Source organism: Girardinichthys multiradiatus, chromosome 12 (assembly GCF_021462225.1).
Source record: "Girardinichthys multiradiatus isolate DD_20200921_A chromosome 12, DD_fGirMul_XY1, whole genome shotgun sequence".
NCBI classification, from domain to species: Eukaryota; Metazoa; Chordata; class Actinopteri; order Cyprinodontiformes; family Goodeidae; genus Girardinichthys; species Girardinichthys multiradiatus.
Window position 1 is genome coordinate 6,404,110 of NC_061805.1, and position 20,738 is coordinate 6,424,847.

The following is a 20,738-nucleotide window of genomic DNA, read 5'->3' on the forward strand; positions in this document are numbered from 1 at the left end:
AGTAACAAGTGTGTGTGACGGAAACACGCTGTGATGAACTGGGGACTGAAGCCATGCAGCCTCTGTTTCCCATTTTTATTTTTTCAGACCATAGCAATACTATAAACCTCCTATATTGATTCAGTTATAAGTGCTGTTTGGATCATTTGCCTTTTGATCTGCTTATATGCTTATTTACTCTGCTGTAATTATTTTCTGTCATGACAACAGAAATGAAAACAGTTTAAAAAGTATAACAATTTTAATCTCTTTAGTCATTTACTTATAGTGAAAATGTGTCTTAGTACAGTCTGTTGTACAGACTGTTGGTACCGTTAAATCATGTTGAGAAGTTTCTATCAACAGATAACAGGGTAACTAGTAAATGTGTGAATGTGTGGTAGAAGCCTGCCACCATGTGGATTACTTACGCCTGGTCATGTAGTGTCTGCTGGGATTGCTGTCACATTGCAACCAAAACCTCAATGTATATTTGCGAATATGTCAGCCCGTCCTGCTGGTTTTTTGTAGTTTCTAAGGGTCCATTCCCACCTACCATGTTGAATCAAATTCTGGTTTGTTTGCTCAGAAAGTCCAGTTGGTTTGGGTAGGTGTGAATGTGAAATCAAACTCTTTGGATCAAAGAAGCATACTGTGGTCTGCCTAAAAATATAGGTCTCTGTCAGCTTCAAGTGAACCAAATACAGGAAGTGCACACCACTGCAGGGCATTGTGGGTAAACACAAACAAATAATTACACATGTAGGGAGATTGCCAGGGGCAATGGCTTGTAGTCACATGTGGAGTGGTAACATGTTAAGAACTCTGATTGAAAAATAGTCATATTAAGGTGTACCACAACTGCTGGTAAGTATTTAAGAGAAAAATTATGTTTTCAGGCTAATTAATAGGGAAAAGGCCTGGATGGGAATATGGGGTTCAAAAGGTCTGGTTACTTTGACAAACTAAGTCCCCCAAGCGTACCGGATCTACCGAACTATTAGGTGTCAAAACGACCTAACAGATTTTTTTTCCAGGATCGCAGTGTTTTTATCTTTATCCATCTTCCCATCCACTATGAGCTGTGTTACTGTCTGCTGAAGAAATACATCCCCACAGCATGATGCTGCCACTGCCTTTCGCTGTGGGGATGGTGTGTTCAGGGTGATGTGCAGTGTTAGTTTTCCTCCACACAGACAGTGTTTTGCATGAAGCCTAAACCTTTAATATTGTTCTCATCTGATCAGAGTAACTTCTTCAACATATTTGGTGTTTCCTACACAGCTCCTGACAAACTGCAAACTTTCTTCTAGCTACTCTTCCATAAAGGCCAGATTTGTAAAGTGCCTAACTAATACTTATCCTGTCAACAGATCCTCCTAAAGGTAAATCACACACAGATAGAATATATTTACTAATGAAGTGACTTGTTTGGGCTGGATTAAAGAAGGATTTTTAAAGGAAATGGTGCTACTATACCATACAATTATGCGCTACTTTGTTTCGGTATGTCACATAAAATCCTTGTTTAAATACATAGAGGTTTGTGGTTGCAGCGTGGCACAGTGTAAATTAACAGTTTTGCAAAGCACTGTAGTACTGAAGTATGCAAGCATAATTTCAACCTCTGCTATTCTGTGAAATCCTTTCTCCTCACTTGAAAAACAAACCTATTGCCAGTAGTTTTTATAACCCAAAGCTTCTTGTTTTTTGTTTTTCCGTTTGACATAGCCTCACACCCGCCACTCCTAGTTCAGAAAGCAATCTGAGTCCCTCACCGAGGAAGCCAACTCCACTAGCCTCACCAGGTGCTCAGGCCTCGCAGTTAGAGACCACTACTCCGGATGGGCCCTCCCCGTTTTCCTCATCTGAAAGCCAGCCACGTACTTTCCCTGATGTGAGTGTTAACCTCAGCTACGTTCTTTTCATAGCAACATGACCTTATAGCTGCTAGTCTCATGTTTAAGACTGTAAAAACACTTTTATTCTCAATTATGGTCTGTTTGGTTTTTGTTTTGTTTTTTCATGATCCTAATAATCAGGCTCCAACAGCGCTGTTGGACAATAGTGCTCTACGATCTCGAGCCCAGTTGGGGAAGAAACGAGCCCCAAGGACACGTCCATCCAAGGCGGCCCGGTTGAATGCGGTGCCGGCTCAGGGAGATGGAGGAAACACAGAAGATTGGCTTTACAGAGACTCAACAGGTAAAAAAATCCTCAAACCAGACTCATCTTGTGCCTCCAAACCTAGGAAATTTGTGTCTTAACTGAAAATGATTCAGTAAAAAACCTCCTGCACTTGTGTTCCTTAAACCAACATGCCATAATGTTAGTCAAAAACAGATCCCACTTCTTTCTCTGGCAGGATACTCACACAGGAGATGCCTTATTACTGACAACACATGCATTAGAGCAACTGAATTGTTCAACAAATCTGTCACTATACTGCAGTCCAGATATCACAGTGTTGGTCCTTTTATTCATCTTAAAGGATTTTTCAGGAACTTTTTAGGATGGGGTACACAGCTTTCACTATTTTAATTATGTATTCTCCCAGTTATACAGTATAAAATTCAACCAAAAAATGAAGTTATTTGGTAGTTTGTAACGATAGTCAGAAGAATACATAGAGGCACACGACTAACAGGGAATCCAGATTCTGATTCAGTGGAAAGGGATTTTTTTCTTGGCCACTTACAGTGACTGAGCCTTTTAGTAGATAAACATCTGGTGGTTGGTGCTTTCATTACGACAGAGGCAAAGGCGGAGAATAAAAACGATGACTCAGAGTCTGAGGAGCAGGCCAGAGGAGCTGATGCTGGGGCTGCTGTTCCCTCGCAGCCACAGAGGGTCGCCCTGTTCCCAGGAGTAGATCCTTCAGCTTTAAAGGTGAGCCAGCTTCTAGAACACTGCGCTTTTTGACGTGTCTTCATGAAAGGATCCAGACTGGATCAGAATCTTTCGCAATTTACCTGGACAGCAGCTGTAAAAAGTATTCATACCGCTTAACCTTTTGCAAATTTGTCATTTTGCTACTACAAACTTCAGTGGATTTTTGGGTATAAACCAACACAAAGTTGTGCATAATTGTGAAGTGAAATGACAAGTCAAGTCAACTTTATTTAAAATGGTTAACATGGTTTTTTTTAACCAATAGAAATGTGAAAAACATGGTAGGCACATATAATCAGCTTCCCTGAGATAATAATTTGTAGAACAACCTTTGTCTGCAGTTGTAGCTGCATGAATTTTGGACTACATCTCTTCCAGCTTTTCCCACCTAGGGAACAACATTTTGGCCCATTTTTCTTCACAAAATGCCACAAGCTCAGTGTAAAATCCCCAGGATTGTGGTTGAGTATATGAATGCTTTTGCAAGAGACTGTAAATTGATGTCATATTACTTTTTTTTTTTTCATTTGTCTTTTTGCTTTGTTTGGTGTTAACTACCATAAACTGTGAATATTTCCCCGTTTTTCTCAGGCCCAGCTTAAGAAGAGGGGTGACTCTGACAATCAAACCGATGGACCTGTTCCCTCTTCTTCCCAAATCTCTCGCTCTCCGAAGTCTCCATTCCTTCCCCGTGCAGCACGTGTGCTGCCCCCAGCTGGCGGGAAAGAAAATGGGTAAGAAACACCAGTAGATGTTTTTCTGTTGCCATTTCGTTTTGCTCTACAACTTTCCACCCTAATTACAAAGGTTAATTTATCTCCTTTAGGGAGGAAGACTCACCCCAGTGGTTGAAGGAGCTAAAATCCAAGAAGCGCTTGAGTCACTTTGACAATGAAAGCTAAGTAATCAATGAGGTAAATAGTTTTTGATTGTTTGCTGTCTGATTGTTTTAAGTTCGTCTTAAATATTGGTGTTTGATGTTAACAGTATGTTTTTATCCTCTAAAGTTTGCCTTAACAGATGAATCTAAAAGAACTAGAAGCCTTAACATTTGGTCCAGAGAGAAGAAGTGAGGCTGGATCTACAGTTGCTGATATATTTTGTTTCATTACTTTTTGTCAATGTTTTTTTTCTTTCCCCTTCTGGGTCACTAAATGTGCATGGTGCCTTTTTTTAAACTGAGAGTATCTTACGGAAAAAAGGAAAAGAAGCACGGACAACGTTATGCTGTTTCCTTTTTGTCCACTTCATGCTTGAACCTGTGGAAGTACTGCTGCACCTTCAGATTAACACTCTCTTTGGGACCAGGAGAAACAAGGATGATGGAAAATAAAGACGTTTCCTGTCAGGTCACATTTCAGGAAACGTTACTTGAAGCTCGAGGGACCGTGATGCAGCTTCATCCTGGATGAGCTTCATCACTAGCTGGAGGTTAATGTTGTCGTTCGTACCTCTACCTATGTTTGCTTATTATGGGAAGGGTGTTGATGATGATCACATTGCCATAAGATAACATTTCAGTGAGTTTTTGAATATACAGAACAAATCAGCACTGGCTGGCTTGTCAGTGGGAACATGTTAATAGAAGATGTTATATTTGTATTTACTTATCAGAGCTAGTTTTGAAGAAAGTAAACAGTAAGATGTATCACTACAGCAGAGGCTCCTCAGCTTTTTACACTAATACACTCCACAGCCCCAGAGTCGCTGCATATTATATGTAGTGTTCTGGTTTTTTTGTTAATGAGGGATTTGGGGATTTTGGACAAATGAACTTGCATCTGTCAATCATGCACAGAATTAATTAGCACAAACACTATGAATAAGCCTGTTCTCCCTTCTTTAACAGACTGAAGGGTATTCAGTATAAGCCATACCGTCATCTAGTTTCTCTCACATCTTTCTCAATCACGTCTCTCCAATTGATGTGCAACTGTCCCACTTTAGTCCCCATTCAGTTTGCATGCACAATCTTTCCTGTCTCATCATGGTGGACAGTGCCTTCGAGTGTCACGGTGTTGGCTCACACAGCTCAACGCAAGCGGAATTTACTCACTACACTACCTTCTACTACTTTGCTCCAATCAAATGTGAACATGTTTAACCTCCGACCTATACACTTCTACAAAGCACTTTGTCACTTGATGCACTACAGCACTCGACGTCTGCCCCCTCCTCGTTGGCCATATCCTCTGTTTGTTCGGCTCGCTCGAGCAATGCAAGTGAATATGTTGATGGAGGCTTCCGAGTGATTGTCACTGGTTTGTATGTGTGTAAACTTCTTTTTTTGTCATGAAAATTGTGGGTTTATTTTTTTATGTCCATCTTTTTTCTTTTTTTTTTTTTGTTTGAGAGTAACAATGTTTATCACACTGTGTGTTGTACTGGCCAGTGTCCTAAAGCAAATAAATTCTTAATAAAACATTTACTTGACTTGGAGCCTGAGCATGTCTTTGTCTGTGGTTGTTGGTCTTTTATTATCCAAGATTTCCAACAATGCGTGTTGATTGTATTTAAAAAGTTTAAGTACTGCTGTGTGGTTTGAGGCTAGTTGCAGTGCATATAGTACCTTGTAAAAGTATTGATACCCCTTACACCTCCTCATATTACATCCACTAACTCAATGCAGTTTATGGGAGTTTTCTTTGGTAGACACTCAAAACACAAGTTGGTACACAATTTTAAAGTGGAAGGGAAATGATGCATAGTTTCCTAAAATTTGTACAAATTATCTGCGTCAAGTACGGCATGCATTTATGTTCAGCCCTCGCTAAATTAGTACTTTGTAGATCCATCTTTCAATGTAATGTTAGCTGCAAGTCTTGTGTCTCCTTTAGTTTTGCACATCTAGAGGCAGAAATGCTTGTCCATTATTCTTTGCACACTAGCTCAAGCTCAGTCAGGCTGGGTGGAGAGTGTCTGTGAACACCAATTTTCAGGTCTTGGTACAGATTTTTAAATGGATTTATGTCTGGACCTTTGGTCATTCTAACACATGAAAATGCTTTAATCTAAACCTGGGGTGGGCAATTCTGTTCCTAGGGGGCTGCATGTTGTAGATGTTTCCATGCTTAAATGTTCCTGATTTAAATTAATTAGTGATTAGCAGGTTTCTGCAGAACTTGAGGCAGACTGAGGACATAATTTAAATTGGACTGGAATTGCCCACCTCTGATATAAAGCATTCCATTATAGCTCAGGCTGTTTGTTCAGGATCGTCGTCCTGCTAAAAGATCAACCTGTGTCAAGTCTTTTACGGTCTATTAACTTACCAGTTTCCTTATTCTTGCTGAAGAAAACCATCCCCACAGCATGATGCTACCACTACCTTGTTTGATTATTGGGATGATGTGTTCTGAATGGAGTGTCAACTTTGTGCCACATATCTTGTTCTGCATGTAGGCAAAAATGCTTGTACATGCTTGCTGAGTCCCCTACATGGCTTGTGGAGAAATGTAAATGGGGTTGTGGTTTTCTTTCAACAATGGCTCTCTTCTTGTAACTCATCCATTAAGGTCAGATTTGTGGAATGCTTGACAAACAATTGTCAAAAAACTGAATTACACAGATTGATACTTTTATTATTAAGGTGACTTCAAAAAGTAAGTGGCACTAAATTTCAAGTAGGGGTGTTTGATGAAAATGTGAAAAGTGGGACTAATTACTTTTGCAAAGCATTGTATGAAAAACTGTATGTGTGTTTGTGCTGAGCAGGCCTGTCTGCTGAATCCTCTTGGCTCTCTCTGCATGTGCCCACACACAGTGCTCCCTGGCAGCCTGGTTGGACGGGCAGGGCAGCCTGTGCCAACATAGCTGCCTATTGAGAGGCAGCGTTACGGACACAATGTAAGCGACAGACTTGCTGTATCAACAGCTCCACCTTTTCTGCTGTTGTGGCCAGAAATAAACCATAAATACCCCCCCCCTCGTGTCTGCCCTCGAATGGCTCGACCCCACCAAACACCAAGTGGCACCAAAAAAGAGGGACTCTACCACGTCCTTGCAGGCATACCCAGGTAAAAAGCGTCATTCTGGACACTAAGGGTTCAATAACATTGGCCCCATTAACTCCTGTGGATTGGAATTAGATGGTGTTGCAACAGTAAGGATCCAGGTTTGGATGTAGCTTGTGTCATGAGTCCTCATAAAGGATAATCCTACCAGCTAGAGGAGGAAAAAACGGGTTCATAATTGCAGCCCTGACATAAAACGTCTCTCCTGGTGTGTACATTTCTGTGGTTGTGTGACTGTGCATTATGGATGTTGCTCTGTCTGTGTGTGTGTGTGTGCTGTTACCAAAAAGTGGAGGAGAAGTGGATCAGGAAGATGTCGGAGCAGCAGAGCGCCCCAGAGCAACTCGCTGCTGGGAAGAGCCAGGGTGGAGCTGGAACCACATATAAGGTACTATAGCAGCTTTCTGTGCAGGTTCTAAGTTCAACTACTCATATTCTCAGTTTGACAAAGTCACGTGTCAACATCTATATAAAACAAATAGCTAAACTAATTCGCTAACACTTAAATAATTTAATCTGACACTGTCAGAAAGCCCTATGTCTTGCAGTGAATGCTAAAGAAATGTATATTTCTATCCAGGTGGTGGTGTTTGAGTTTGAAAATTTCCAGGGCGGTAAGGCGGAATTTTCTGCAGAATGCAAAGACTTGACAGAGAAGCGACTGGAGAAGGTTGGCTCTTTGATTGTGGACTCAGGGCCGTGAGTAATGCTGCATTCAATACCCTTCAAAACTTGTCTGCTGTATAATACAGTCAAGTTGATGAAATTAAACTCCCTCCATCTTTCTGCCTCTCAGCTGGGTGGGTTATGACCGGCATGGGTTCACAGGAGAGCAGTTTATTCTGGAAAAGGGTGAGTATCCACGCTGGGACACCTGGACCAACAGTCAGCGCAGCTTCTCCCTGCTATCTCTAAGGCCACTTAAAGTGGTGAGTGACTCATTTAAGGTATCTGACATAAGCTTGCCTACCATAGCTGTACTATCATTTTATTTAGTTAACACTGGCTGCAGGTGTCTGTTTCTCCTCTTTAGGATAGTGCTGAACACAAGCTACACCTCTATGAGAACCCTGGGTTCACTGGCAGAAAGATGGAGATTGTTGATGATGATGTGCCAAGCTTGTGGGGCCACGGTTTTCAAGATCGCGTAGCGAGCGTCAAGGCTCTCAACGGAACGTACGTTTCCCTGAATACCTTTGCCTTATGTGTTTTTCTTTCACACTAATATCAGCTGTTGTGTTGCTATATTCTGTAAATCAGTGCAGTCAAGACTGTAAGGATTTGTTTCTCAGTGAAATGTTTCCTTATTAAAAAAGTTTATCAAAATTACACAGACTAATCAATCAGGTGCAATAATTGGTGTGTATGCATGCTTGTTTCTGAATGTGAAGAGCATACCATAGTTTTTTTTATCTTAATGTCTTAGAACTACCCTAGCTCCATTTTCTCTCCACCATTGGAAAGTAAATCTCCCGAAGTACAGAAGTATGAAGATGCATAAGACATAAATGTATAAATATGAATTATCTAAAGGCTATTTTAATAGAGCTGTGGTGATTCATGGTGTTAGGTCTCCGTTTCCAATTCTGTTTGCCATAGGACCAGTTTTGGTCCGAGGGGTTTTCAGGAGCAAATCTCTCTGTGACTCTTTCCATTTTCTTCTAGATGGGTTGGCTACATGTACCCAGGCTACAGGGGCCGTCAATTCATCTTTGAGCGGGGAGATTTTAAGCACTGGAACGACTGGCAGGGACCCTCTCCCCAGATCCAATCTGTCCGACGTGTTCGGGACATGCAGTGGCACAAGACGGGATGTTTCATAGTTCCCGACCCTGCCCCTGCTCCCGGCCCAGACCCTGATCCAGCTCCAGCTCCTCCCGGCCCTCCTGCAGCAGCTGGGGCCAGCTGAGCAGGATCCTCACCTGCTTCTCAAACTCCAACTCTGCCCCAAAGTGCCTGCCCTCTGCTTTAACCTAATCATGGCAAACACTGACAAGTGACAAGTGCCATGTGTGTTTTAGTGGCAAATAAAGGTTGTTTGACCTGGAATCTGTTGGTGATGTTATAATTGTTTCAAGTTGAACATTTCTTTCCTAAGATTTGCGAAAATCCTAAACAGAAATGTCAAATTGGCATTTAAAAGTGATACACTATAAATTTGGCGAATGTTTTTCATTTAAAATAAACCACAATTATGTTTCAAGTATATTTGCTTTTTAGCCACACGTGCTACTTTTGATGACTGTTTTCCTATTTTAGTCTGCTGGGTCAGATATCCAGTCTTAAAAGAACATCACTGATTCAGTGAATATGTGGATATGCATCTTCTCCACAGCAGTGGAAATGATGTCATGCTGTATGTATGCTTGCTATTAAAACAGAGTGCACCAAATTCCCTGCCATAGTTCTCATTGTTCATTTTAAAGTTAATGACACTTAGTAGAAACCAGATAATTACATAAACTAAAGGACACAAGCATTTCTTCCTCACTGTCTAAACTGGATAAGGGCTTTTATTTATGACTTCCTTAAAATTTGCATTTCAGTTTACATAAATTAAGTTTACTATGTCTAAACTGAAAACCCCAAGATTTCAGGAAGAGAACTGTGGACCTTCACAAGTCTGGTTTATCCTTGGGTAAAATCTACAGATGCCACATTCCTTAAATAATCATTTGGAAGTATTAGCAGCATGGGAATGTCCAGCCACCAGTACCATTCAGAAAGGAGACAGATATTGTGTGCCAGAGGTGAGTTTTGGTTTAAAATATGGTAACAACTGCAGAAGAAAAGCAAAAGGCCTTGTGTAGACGATGGTTATCAGTACGCATAGGTAAACCACACTGACATGGGGAATAAGGTCATCAGAGAGGAAGAAGGCACTACTCCAAAGCAACATAAAAATACCAATTACAGTTTGCAAATGCCCTCAGTAAAAAATAATTGAATACTTGTCTTGTGGTCTGATAAAACTAAAATTGTTTGTTTAACCAAAAACATTGCTACATTTGAAGGGAAAAGGGGGGTTAGCTTACAAGCCTGAGAATTCCCTCCTACTGTGAAGTACGGTGATGGCCTCATCATGCTGTGTGGATGTTTTGCTGTTGGAGGGACTGGTGTACTTTACAAAATAGATGGCATCATTAGGAAAGAAAATTATGTGGAAAGAAGCTAAATCTAAAGCCACAAGCCAGGAGGTTAAAGATGGGGCACAAATAAGTTATGAAGTCCTGGAGTTCCTGGAAAGTTTTGGAGAAGTCATCACAGAGTTCTGATCTCAGTTACTGATGGACAGACCTAAAAGGGTATGTGTGACCAAGGCAGGCAGTAAACCTGACTCAGTTACACCAGTTCTATCAGGAGAAAAGGGCCAAAATACAGCAAACTGTTGTGAGAAGCTTATAGTGGAATAGAACACTTGACTCCAGTCATACAGTTTAAAAAACGATTCCACCAAATACAAAGGAAATGTATGTAAATTCTGAAATTGAAGAAAGTTTGACAATATGTTCATAGTTAATTGTCTCTCTCATTACTCTGGCGTTTAGCTATTAGAGATAATTTTGGTAATCCTAACTGACCTAAAAAAGAAATTCAGTCTGATTTATCATAAGAAATTTTACCAAAAGACACGGTTGAAGACATGTAGTTTCAAAACTTTAATCTCAAACTAAGGTGGCCAGGAGTTTACATCCACTCCTTATGAATGTCATTATTTTTCGTCTATCGAGGGTAAAAGCTTTTCAAACCAGTCTGGCCCTGTGTAAAAAGTAAATCAGGAATTAACTGTAATCAACTGTTTTGTTTTTTGTTTTTAATTTATTTTTCATTGACTAACCACACTTAGACCTGATTACCACCAGACCTTTATATTAAGAGAACCGCCTAAACAGAATCTATCTAACAACATTTAGGCCAAAAGATCTCAAAAAGCAACTCATAATGCTCCTATGTAAAGAAATTCAAGAATAGATAGAACATCAATCTAATGATGACTATTTTCAGAGGTTGCAGATGAACTGAGAACACAATTTAAAGCACAGCGAGCCTAACTATCCTCAATTAAACATACACAAAAGGTTATGAAATATGTATTCAGATTACTTTAGCGCATCTAATTGCTTTGATGTTGATGACAGACACATCATAAATTTTGATTGGTCTTCATAAAAATTGACTTAAACCCCAGCACTTTGTTTTAAAGTTGCATATTGTCAACAGCTTTGCGTGTTTGCTATAGTGTGACCCTTTCATGCATCTGAATAAAATTATGTGGATAAACGCACACAATTAAAGCAACAGTATTCCCACCTAAATTTAACAGCATGTATTACCAGAATTTTCTTAATGTTTTCCAAAGTAACCGAGGACAACACTTCAAAATACTGTATTGTTTCACATGATGGTTGCTCATTATATTATCTTTGTGTTTTGAAAAACAAACCCTGCACAGTTTTTGCCAGCAACAGAAACAGTCTTTGTCCCTAACGTCCCTGCATGTAGGACTATTGTGATTTCCTCACACAAGTCCTACAACATCAATATGAGGTTTCACATGCGGCTAATGCATAGCATTAACATACACTTATGCAGTAGGTCTGTAAGTTTGCTTATGTAGCTCCTGATTTCAGGCACCAAAAAAGAACATAGACACAAGTCATCATTTTAATATGGACCCTGTGATGGGGGGGCGGGTTTCAGGACACCTGTAACAGTTATCAGAACTTTATCACAGTCAGAACTTTACTCAAAGTAAAAGACTCTGGTAAAACCTTTTATGAAGGTTAAAAATAAAAAGAATTGTGCAGAGTTAATCTAACTATTTTGCATATCTTGCAGGAAAAGAAAAGAACAAAATGTATTTATTTAACATAAACAATTTCAAAAGCTTGTTTACATTTTGGCTTGGCTTTGATTAAATTTATTTATAATTTATGTTATGCATATTTTACATGTGAAATTTAATTTGAAGAGATTATCAGTCCATTTTAATGAGCAACAACAATATTTTAGTTATAATCGTAATAACGCTTTGGTGTACATTCATGTATTATTGGTAAATCAAGCAGATTTAATGCAAATCAAAGTTGCTGCTATTCAAAATCAGACTGTATCCAAGTCATCTCTGTAATATGTTTTAAAGCAGTGGGTGGTATTAGATAATTATGTAACAACACATGCATTTATTTCAGATTATGCAGTTTTTCTAATTAATGTTACTCAAACCCCATTTTATAGGAAGAGGATGAAGACAATCCTTGCACTAATTTCTGTTTCTTTTTTGGCGGAGAAGAAAAAGTCTGTTAAATGGGACTGCCAACAATGTGTGAAAGATGTTGTTAAAGGTACGAGCCTATCGTTTCTGTGAAATCATTCAAACCCATTTCAGATATTGTTTGTCACCTATGGAACAACATGGGATGGTGAGATGTATTGCTTTGTTCTTTTGTTGTAAATCATAAAATCTACCACACTAACTCTACTAACAAGCTATCAAACACACGTGGCTCTGATGACATCATAAAAATCATGAGAAAACTCATCAGAGCACTTCATATGTCCGTTTGGGATTTTCTTGTTTTTTTTTCCTTGTTTTTAAATGTTTTTAGTAAATTCTTCTTTCAAAGGTGTTCACTTTTAGTCTATTCAGCTTGTATTCCTTCTTCTGTAGTCTGAGTTTAGACTGCTTGCAATGCCACTGTACTGGCAAATCATAAAACTATTTGAGATAATACACGCAGAATATACCTTTACTCATTTTATGAGTGTGAAAAAGGCACCGAAACACATCAAATGGATAAAATCAGGCAGGAATAAAAACTAATTTGTGACAGTTCTATAGATTTGCTTCGGTTTGCTTCAGCTTCACCTGCCACAGCGGTCTTCCTCACAGCTTTGGGGTCACTGGAATCAAACTCTGAGTTTCAAACTTGCTGGAACCTCTTCCAACTTAAAAGCAACTTGAATGCATCAGAATCCATGTCAAAATCTGTCCAAAGCCCTCCTGGAAGCTGATTAGTTTGATTCTTTCTGCAGCAGCTTTTAAACAAACATTGTTAAAATTTGCAGCAGAAATTCATACAACCCACAGCATTTTTATTTTTGGTTGTTTTATTATTGGTTAGTGAAAACAAATGCACCAATGAATAGCATGTTTAAATCATATTGAATGAAAAGAAGGTTATTAAAAATCAGTAAATTTATCCTGAAATTACAGCTATGAGAAACAATGTAGAAAAATGTTTTTTTTATAGTTAAAATTAAACAATAAAGGAATTTTAGTGAAAATTTAGCTGCTTTCTTTTTGGTTTATTTCTACATTGGAAAACAAATTATATTCAATGTACACTTTCAGAATTTCATTTCCACAGTTTTCCCCCAGAGTCTGAACCAACCAGCACAGTAAAACCCATATTTTCCTATCTTTCTCCCTCTCATTGTTGCTGTGGGACTCTTGGCACTGTGTGTGCTGAATCATGTGGATATCGAACAATGACTGGCTGGACAAAACTGACAACTAATGAAATAACTCTAGGGTGGGAAGGGGTGGATTGGATTGGATTGGAGTGTGGGGTGGGGGTGAGGAGGGGATGGTGGGGTGTATACAGTGACCTCCACATTTTCCTCTGGTTGGCCTATGGCAGGGCGATCTGCTGGCTGGCTTAGATGCTCTAGGTTCTGTTGGCAGAGTTTCCCCCCACTGGGCGTTTAGTATATATTGAGCTCCTCGTCCTGCCACAAACACACTGGCACAAACAAGTACTGGTAAGGGGCTTGTGTTTGTCATTCTAATTTTTATTTCTCGCTTAGAAATGATTGCGTGTATCGTGTTCAGTGGTCGAGGGTTGCAAAATCTTTTTTAAAAAGACAGACACTTTTTCTACTTACACATTTTAATGCAAAATTATAGAAAAAATGATGTGATTAAGAACTGTTTGTATTTTGTCAGTGAAGACAAATCAGCATGGACTGAAATTGTTTGCATTATAACCTTGTTGGTGTTTCTTTTAAGGCTTATCCTTGCCGATCCGTTCACTATGGCCACAGACCACCAGATCCCTGTATCCAAGCAGCAGCAGCCAGGAAGCAGTGCGTTTAAGGTGAGAGGAATGCATCTGCAACTAAATTAGTCAAAGTTTAAAACTCTGACAGAGCACTGCCTGTTTGTAATGTTTATTTTGCAGAAATCTGATTATTGATTGACTCAAATGTCCAATTTTAGGTAATAATCTCTCTCTCTTTTTGGCCCCTTTGATGCACAGCTCGTCATCTATGAGCAGGAAAACTTCCAGGGACACTGCCATGAGCTGACTGGGCCCTGTAACGACCTCCAGGAAGCAGGCGTGGAGAAAGTGGGCTCCATACTGGTGCTGTGTGGACCGTGAGTTTGCCTCAGAGGCCTGCAGAAATGTGAAAATAGATTTTTAACCAACAATTAGAGGACTGAATATGTGGGGAAAAGTGGATGAGCATCCTGTCTCCTTCGTCCGTTTTGTCAGATGGGTGGGATACGAGCAGGCCAGCTGTAAGGGAGAGCAGTATGTGTTTGAGAAGGGGGAGTATCCTCGCTGGGATTCCTGGACCAACAGCAGGCGTAGCGACACCATTGTTGCATTCCGCCCAATTAAAGTGGTAAAACAGCACATTCATAGCTCAACTCATCATCATCAGGCGTGCTGTCAGCTGCCTAACTTGACTGTATTTGTTGATTTGTTGCTCTCCTCTCAGGACAGCCAGGAGCACAAGATTGTCCTTTACAAAAACCCCAGCTTTGCAGGGAAGAAAATAGAAATCATAGATGATGATGTTCCCAGCTTCCACGCTCATGGCTACCAGGAGAAGGTTTCCTCTGTTCGGGTCCAGAGCGGCACGTAAGTCTCTATTCCAGACAGATTGATTTGGAAAAAGCTGAATAGTTTCACCTCTGACATATATTTCCTCCTCGCAACCAACCCCAGCTGGGTTGGCTATCAGTATCCAGGTTACAGAGGCTTTCAGTACCTGTTTGAAAAGGGAGACTATAAAGACAGCACCGAGTTTGGAGCCCAGATTCCTCAGATCCAGTCAGTTCGGCGCATCAGAGACATGCAGTGGCATCAGAGGGGTGCTTTTCACCCCATCAACTAAGCGTGTGACTGTTTCCAGTCATGAATTCTGACTTTGAAAAGCTTGACCCCATTTTGCTGCAACATCTTTGAATTTCAGCTACACCATACAGAATTTATTATCTACTGCAACTGTTGTAACAGTGGCATTCTTTTGCGCAAACTAATAAATCCTCATTGCTTCACATTTCCCTTGGTGATGTGTTTTATTTCTGACTTTTTTCTTACAAGTTAGTTTGGTCTGTAATCTTACCTGAATTTGAATAAAAACACCTCAAATATGTACAGTGCTTTGCAAAGGTTTTCATACCCTGTGAACTTGACATTTTGTCTCTTTACAACCACTAACCTTAATTTAATTTGTTGAGATTTTATATGAAAGACCAATTCAAAGAAGGAATATAAATTGGAAAAGTGTGATGTGCCTATGTATTCGGCCCCTTGAGTCAGTGCTTTTGTACAAACCCCTACTGCACTTCTGCAGGTAATTGTGGTGATTCTACTCTCTTGGTCTGGCTGCAGATGAAATTGCGTATTTACATATACTGTATAAAATAACATAATTTTTTCTCATTTTCTCTTAAGAGGCATCGTTGTGCATCTAAACACCTGCCTCTCAGTAAAAAAAAAAAAAAAAAAAATACTTTTTGGCAGTCATAACTGACAAAAGTAGTACGCACTAATGTGCAATGACACCCTCCAACCAATAGGATGCGCTGCAGGATTTAACGCCCCCCGCGTGTTTTACGAATGGAAAAACATGGTATAGCTACTTAGCAACATTTTTTTTTCCCTTAGCAAGACAATAAACCTAGGTTAAATTGTTTTTCTTGTGTTCTTGATTTCCACGTCCACTGTTCAAATCTCGTCTTACAGGAAAGGTTGGTATGCAAAAGTTACCTCATTTTAATGTGTTTTAACATAGCTAGCTTGTCTCAGGCGTCCTGCTGGTGTTTATGTAGCTCGCCTCCTTGCATTTTGGTTTTTGATTTGGCTTTAAAATATGAAAAACCACCATTATTAGTGCTGCTTTGAAAAAGTGTCTTCCTTGCATCTTCATTACTGTGAATTGTAGCATGATTAATGAGTTCACAGCAGAACAGCACAGCAGTTCTGCCATTCATTAAGCATTGAAAACTTAAAATAGCTGCATGAGTGTGGCCATATTGCATGTTGAGTATTCAATCCTGAGACAATAATATGTGTTATATAGCAGGGAAATGTTTTTATTTTCTGGATGAAACGTTTTCCTTTAAGAAATTCTTTTTTTTTTTTTTTTACAAACTTTGACTTTAGTTTCGCATCTTCTTAGCAGATGTTTCTATAATGTACGGAACCTCCTTATTAACATTTCACAAGTTTCAGAGAAACAAATTGATATAAACTGTTAAATGGTCTCAATAAGATATTCGGAAATCTGGCTATAGACCCCATGATGTGTCATGATGCAACTTTATCTGAGAAACCAGTCTTCTGCTGTCAAATACTGGTACCTCCTGCATATTGGCAGTCTGTGCTTGATTTTAAGAGAAATTGCTTCTTTGCTTCTCTTCTTGATCCTGGCCCAAGGCAAGTTTATTTCTATAGCACATTTCAGCAACAATACAATTCAAAGTGCTTTACAAGATGACAAAAAACATAAAAAGTACATTGCAGTGGCATGATAAAGGAAAGTAAAAAACAAAAGTTGGACTACAGACTGAAATTAATGACCTCAACGTTTCTGCTAAATCATAAGACTAAAGGAACCCCCTGCAGGAAAATGTAAATCTTTAACCCATTCATTGATGCACTCTGTGCTTTTTGGTCGATATTTTTTCACCATAAAATTAAACGTTTCTCCCTGGGGAAGAGGTAATTCCTTCGAACCCCTCTGGCCCATTAAGCGTCTGGGTAATGGGGGAATATTGCTTTAAGACTTATCCATGTTTGGACTGAGAGTCAGAGCCATCTCTGCGCTCTGTAACCTTCCCCAGTGTCCAACAGTCTTGTCATTGTGCTTGCATAGAGACTAATGCCTGCCTGCTGCCATTCCCGAGCTCTGCTCTGGTGGCAGAGCAGTCCCTCATTTGAGTTCTGGGCGCTTGCTTCACAGCTACTGAACTTCCTTCCTTGAAGTTCTTAATGATTTGTTAAATAATTTGAGCATGACCTTACTGGCAGCAGTATCCTTATCTGTTATTACCATTTGATGCAAAGCAACAATGGCAGCACATGTTTTTTGGAGGCAACTATGGTTGAAAGAAGGATTTATAGCATCAGTCCCTTTTGTAAATCAACCAATCTGCTCTTCCAATTCAATAAAATGACAGAGGGAGACCATTTGCTTTGTCCTTCTTGTTCTACTGAGCTAACAACAAGTTTACCACATTTTGTGGTAGGGCTAAAACCCTGTACAAGTGAAGTTTGTGTAATTTCCATTTATATTGCGATTAAAACCCATTCATCTAATCAGCAACCCAGATTTAATGGAACTTTCCACCATAAAAACTGAAGTGGTAAAGTTTGTCATAAAAAACAACCTAAAAAGGAGATTTTTCATTCTCGGAACTTTTGTTTTTGTGTAAAAGTCAAAAGATATCATGAGACTTCAGGTAAGAAAGGTGCTTATATTAATAGAATAATTATGTCAGGAAACATTTCTTTATACCAGATGTGTAAATGTTTTACCAAACATCTTCCCACAGTCAGGATGCCTGTTCTGTGCAGCAGCTGCTCTGAAAAGCGTGCTGTGCTGAAACGTCCAAAAACCAGTCACTCGCTGTGCAAGGCGTGCTTCTTCTGGGCATTTGAGGAGGAGGTACATCAGACCATTGTGGCAGCAAAGCTCTTCAAACCTGGGGAGACTGTGGGGATCGCTGCCTCAGGTGGAAAGGATTCCACGGTGCTCGCACATGTCATGAAGCTTCTGAACGAGCGGTACAGCTATGGACTCGAACTCATGCTTATCTCTGTGGATGAGGGAATCACTGGTTATCGAGACGACTCCTTGGAGACAGTGAAGAGAAACCAGCAACAGTACGAACTGCCGCTGAAAATCGTGTCTTACGAGGAGCTGTACGGCTGGACGATGGATGCTATAGTGCAGCAGGTGGGACTGAAAAACAACTGCACCTTCTGTGGGGTGTTCAGAAGACAGGCGCTGGACAGAGGAGCCATCATGCTGAAAGTGGATAAGATTTGTACAGGTAATATTGATCAGTAGGGTCATTTAATATTATGAGCAACAGTCAAGGTTCCTGTGCAGTCCTACAAAATCTGGAAGATTATGGAGTTTAAGTATTTTTCTCATCTGGATTAGTAGGAAAAACATGGAAAAATATTTATATTTTGAGGCTTGATTCCTTATCCTTGTTCCCTCATGATAAATACGTGGATTTCTAAAAAAATAAGTTGCTCCAACCAGTTTGTCTTTTCTAATGGTTTTAGATAAAAGATACAGAGATGTTGCATCGATCCATTCTTCCAGTCTGTGGTCTTTTGCAGGTTCCCTATCGGCAGTATCAGCACAACCTTTGACTGACCATAATTCTGTAATTTCAGTCTGGAAATCTATGGACTTTTGGAAAATCTGTAGAAACCCTGCAGTGAACACTATCCTGCTTGTTGTCTTTAAATAACGCACTGTACTTTTTATTTTTCCTCTCAGGTCACAATGCCGATGATGTGGCAGAAACTGTTTTAATGAATGTCTTACGAGGAGACATAGCTCGTCTGCGTCGCTGCACTGCCATCTCCACAGCCAGTGAGGGTGACGGGGTCGTGCCTCGCTGCAAGCCCCTCAAATATGCCTACGAAAAAGAGATTGTTCTCTACGCCTATTTTAAGAAATTGGACTATTTTTCTACAGAGTGCATATACTCCCCTAATGCTTATCGAGGCTATGCAAGGACCTTTCTCAAGGACCTGGAGAGTATACGACCCAGCTCTATAATGGACATCATCCACTCTGGTGAGAACCTCTCTGTGCGTGAGGGGGTGAAGATGCCTGTCCAGGGAACCTGTAACCGCTGTGGCTACATCTCCAGCCAGGCGCTCTGCAAGTCCTGCGTGCTGCTGGAGGGGCTGAACCGCGGTCTGCCAAAACTGGGCATAGGGAAACACCACCGGCTGCACAAAAAGATTCTCTCCCAGCAGCCTCTCACAGAAAGCGAGGAGAGAAAGATGAAATCAGTGGACTTTTGATGATGATATCAATCAGTTATTTATCTAAAGATTTAAGATGAATTTTTAGGCTGACCAGTAAAGCAACTTTTCAGCAAAAACACAATGGGGGTATCAGATACACTTTTTACTGATAAAATTATGAAATCATTTTCTGCTTATGTCTAATTGCAGAAAAGGGGTTATTTAATTTTTTAATGAGTCATCTGTATTTTCATTAAGGAAACAATATTTTCAAGTCAGTGGGTATTTGCATACTTTTGGAAGATTTCATACCAACTGTGGTTTAATCTCATTTGATTAAAATTAAGTTTTTACTTTATATTTTACATTCTAGACATTTTTGATGGTGTGATAGTCACCTTCCAGTGTGTTATGAGAGGGTGCTAATCATCTCGCCATTTTCGGACCGTTGTGTCCAACTTTTCTCTTCCCCTGGACGTTTGGCACCGACCCGTGTCCATCTGTCCTCGCTTTGAAAAGTGCCAGTTTAAATAATCTGACATTTGAGCATTTTTATGACTATCACAAGAAATCAGTGCTTAACCATAAAGAAAAATAAGATGATATGCATTAGTTTAAGTAAAGGTGTGTGAAATGAAAACACAAGTATAACATGAGGGTATGAAATGACAACGGGGCAGATTGACCCAGAGCTATTTGATGAACTGCAATAAATGCTTTTCTTGAGTCACAAGAATCTTTATTGTCACAAGAACTTTTTTATGTTCTGCCTGTGTGATGTTTGATTATATTAATTTGCATTCATTTAGGATTTTTTTAGTTACTTCGCTCATTTCAGACAAATTAGTCCATGACAACAAAATAGAGAAACAACATGAAAGATAAAGGCTAACCAAAAAAGCAATGCATGTAAACATAACATTTCATAGACATGCAATTGTTCTATAACACACACTCGTTTTCTCAGTGTTTCTAGTAGCTCAAAGAATACATCGAGTCACTTTGTGTTCTTGTAGTCAAGGTCCTAAAATGGACTTCCAGTCATTTAAATGGGATGTTAATTTTAGATAAAAGTTCCTTAGTAAGCCAAGAAAGATGGAAAGGTTACTTCAGGCAATCATTTGTCCTGCATTTGTCCATCTTGGAAGCTTCCTGAAGATCCGCCCAAAGATTTTACATTTTTGCTTGTGATGTAACAACATCACATGATCAATTCTATTAATCTGGCATTTTAATTTACATTTATTTCGATGCATCTTGGTGAGGGAGTGTGTTCAAAACAGGTGGAGGCTGGGACTGTGTGACATTAAAATACATCACACATCTCAGATATATTTTATTTCTGTTTATTTTTAAGATTGTATCTTATAGCTAATCAAAAACCAAAATGTAGCTTTTCAGAAAATGAGAATATGACATAAGAACAATACACACTGATTTCACTTAAAGAAAACCACTGACACCCACCACTAGGAGGGTAGGAGTTTGGGGGAGACTGGTAAACTGCAGCTGGAGTCAGTGATTTAAGAACTACCATACAAAGTTATATCCAGGCTACAACTGTAGAATGCCTTGTGTTGGGCCACTCTTAAACCTGAGACATCAGACTAGTTGTACCTGA

At 39.7% G+C, this 20,738-nt stretch overlaps 4 protein-coding genes across 6 annotated transcripts in view; all 4 read left to right on the forward strand.

Annotated features, from left to right (window-relative positions):
- The window catches only part of si:ch73-138n13.1 (uncharacterized protein KIAA1671), a 39,568-nt gene extending 34,258 nt beyond the window's left edge, over positions 1–5,310 (forward strand). Inside the window, exons 8-13 of the mRNA XM_047380204.1 lie at positions 1,711–1,876; positions 2,022–2,184; positions 2,735–2,868; positions 3,463–3,605; positions 3,698–3,785; positions 3,879–5,310. Coding sequence (XP_047236160.1) covers positions 1,711–1,876; positions 2,022–2,184; positions 2,735–2,868; positions 3,463–3,605; positions 3,698–3,773 — 682 coding nt within the window. The 3' untranslated portion in view covers positions 3,774–3,785; positions 3,879–5,310. The remainder of the gene's footprint in view (positions 1–1,710; positions 1,877–2,021; positions 2,185–2,734; positions 2,869–3,462; positions 3,606–3,697; positions 3,786–3,878) is intronic.
- A 1,467-nt stretch (positions 5,311–6,777) lies between these two features.
- LOC124877164 (beta-crystallin B3-like) lies at positions 6,778–8,933 on the forward strand. Of its 2 annotated transcripts, XM_047380207.1 has the most exons (6): positions 6,778–6,887; positions 7,175–7,272; positions 7,465–7,583; positions 7,681–7,813; positions 7,918–8,060; positions 8,550–8,933. In XM_047380207.1, exons 2-6 carry the CDS (start codon positions 7,198–7,200, stop codon positions 8,791–8,793), a joined length of 714 nt encoding a protein of 237 aa, XP_047236163.1. In that variant the 5' UTR covers positions 6,778–6,887; positions 7,175–7,197; the 3' UTR covers positions 8,794–8,933. The 2 variants fall into 2 exon arrangements, with proteins under 2 accessions (XP_047236163.1, XP_047236164.1); XM_047380208.1 differs by lacking the exon at positions 6,778–6,887 and having other exon boundaries at positions 7,172–7,272.
- Positions 8,934–13,506: 4,573 nt separating this feature from the next.
- crybb2 (crystallin, beta B2) lies at positions 13,507–15,176 on the forward strand. Its single transcript, XM_047380210.1, has 6 exons — positions 13,507–13,649; positions 13,897–13,984; positions 14,147–14,265; positions 14,384–14,516; positions 14,613–14,755; positions 14,843–15,176. The coding sequence occupies exons 2-6, from the start codon at positions 13,922–13,924 to the stop codon at positions 15,009–15,011; spliced, it is 627 nt and encodes a 208-aa protein (XP_047236166.1). The 5' UTR covers positions 13,507–13,649; positions 13,897–13,921; the 3' UTR covers positions 15,012–15,176.
- Positions 15,177–15,713: 537 nt separating this feature from the next.
- ctu1 (cytosolic thiouridylase subunit 1 homolog (S. pombe)) lies at positions 15,714–19,843 on the forward strand. Of its 2 annotated transcripts, XM_047380206.1 has the most exons (4): positions 15,714–15,870; positions 17,560–17,583; positions 17,677–18,177; positions 18,639–19,843. In XM_047380206.1, exons 3-4 carry the CDS (start codon positions 17,682–17,684, stop codon positions 19,172–19,174), a joined length of 1,032 nt encoding a protein of 343 aa, XP_047236162.1. In that variant the 5' UTR covers positions 15,714–15,870; positions 17,560–17,583; positions 17,677–17,681; the 3' UTR covers positions 19,175–19,843. The 2 variants fall into 2 exon arrangements, with proteins under 2 accessions (XP_047236162.1, XP_047236161.1); XM_047380205.1 differs by lacking the exon at positions 17,560–17,583.
- The last annotated feature ends 895 nt before the right edge of the window (positions 19,844–20,738 follow it).

Coding starts and splice junctions, on each gene's coding strand:
- ctu1 (XM_047380206.1), top strand. CDS start 17,682: ATGCCTGTTCTGTGCAGCAGCTGCTCTGAAAAGCGTGCTGTGCTGAAA. Junction 18,178..18,638: donor AGTGGATAAGATTTGTACAG/GTAATATTGATC, acceptor TTTTCCTCTCAG/GTCACAATGCCGATGATGTG.
- crybb2 (XM_047380210.1), top strand. CDS start 13,922: ATGGCCACAGACCACCAGATCCCTGTATCCAAGCAGCAGCAGCCAGGA. Junction 13,985..14,146: donor CAGGAAGCAGTGCGTTTAAG/GTGAGAGGAATG, acceptor TTTGATGCACAG/CTCGTCATCTATGAGCAGGA. Junction 14,266..14,383: donor ATACTGGTGCTGTGTGGACC/GTGAGTTTGCCT, acceptor CCGTTTTGTCAG/ATGGGTGGGATACGAGCAGG.
- LOC124877164 (XM_047380207.1), top strand. CDS start 7,198: ATGTCGGAGCAGCAGAGCGCCCCAGAGCAACTCGCTGCTGGGAAGAGC. Junction 7,814..7,917: donor CTCTAAGGCCACTTAAAGTG/GTGAGTGACTCA, acceptor TCTCCTCTTTAG/GATAGTGCTGAACACAAGCT. Junction 8,061..8,549: donor GTCAAGGCTCTCAACGGAAC/GTACGTTTCCCT, acceptor ATTTTCTTCTAG/ATGGGTTGGCTACATGTACC.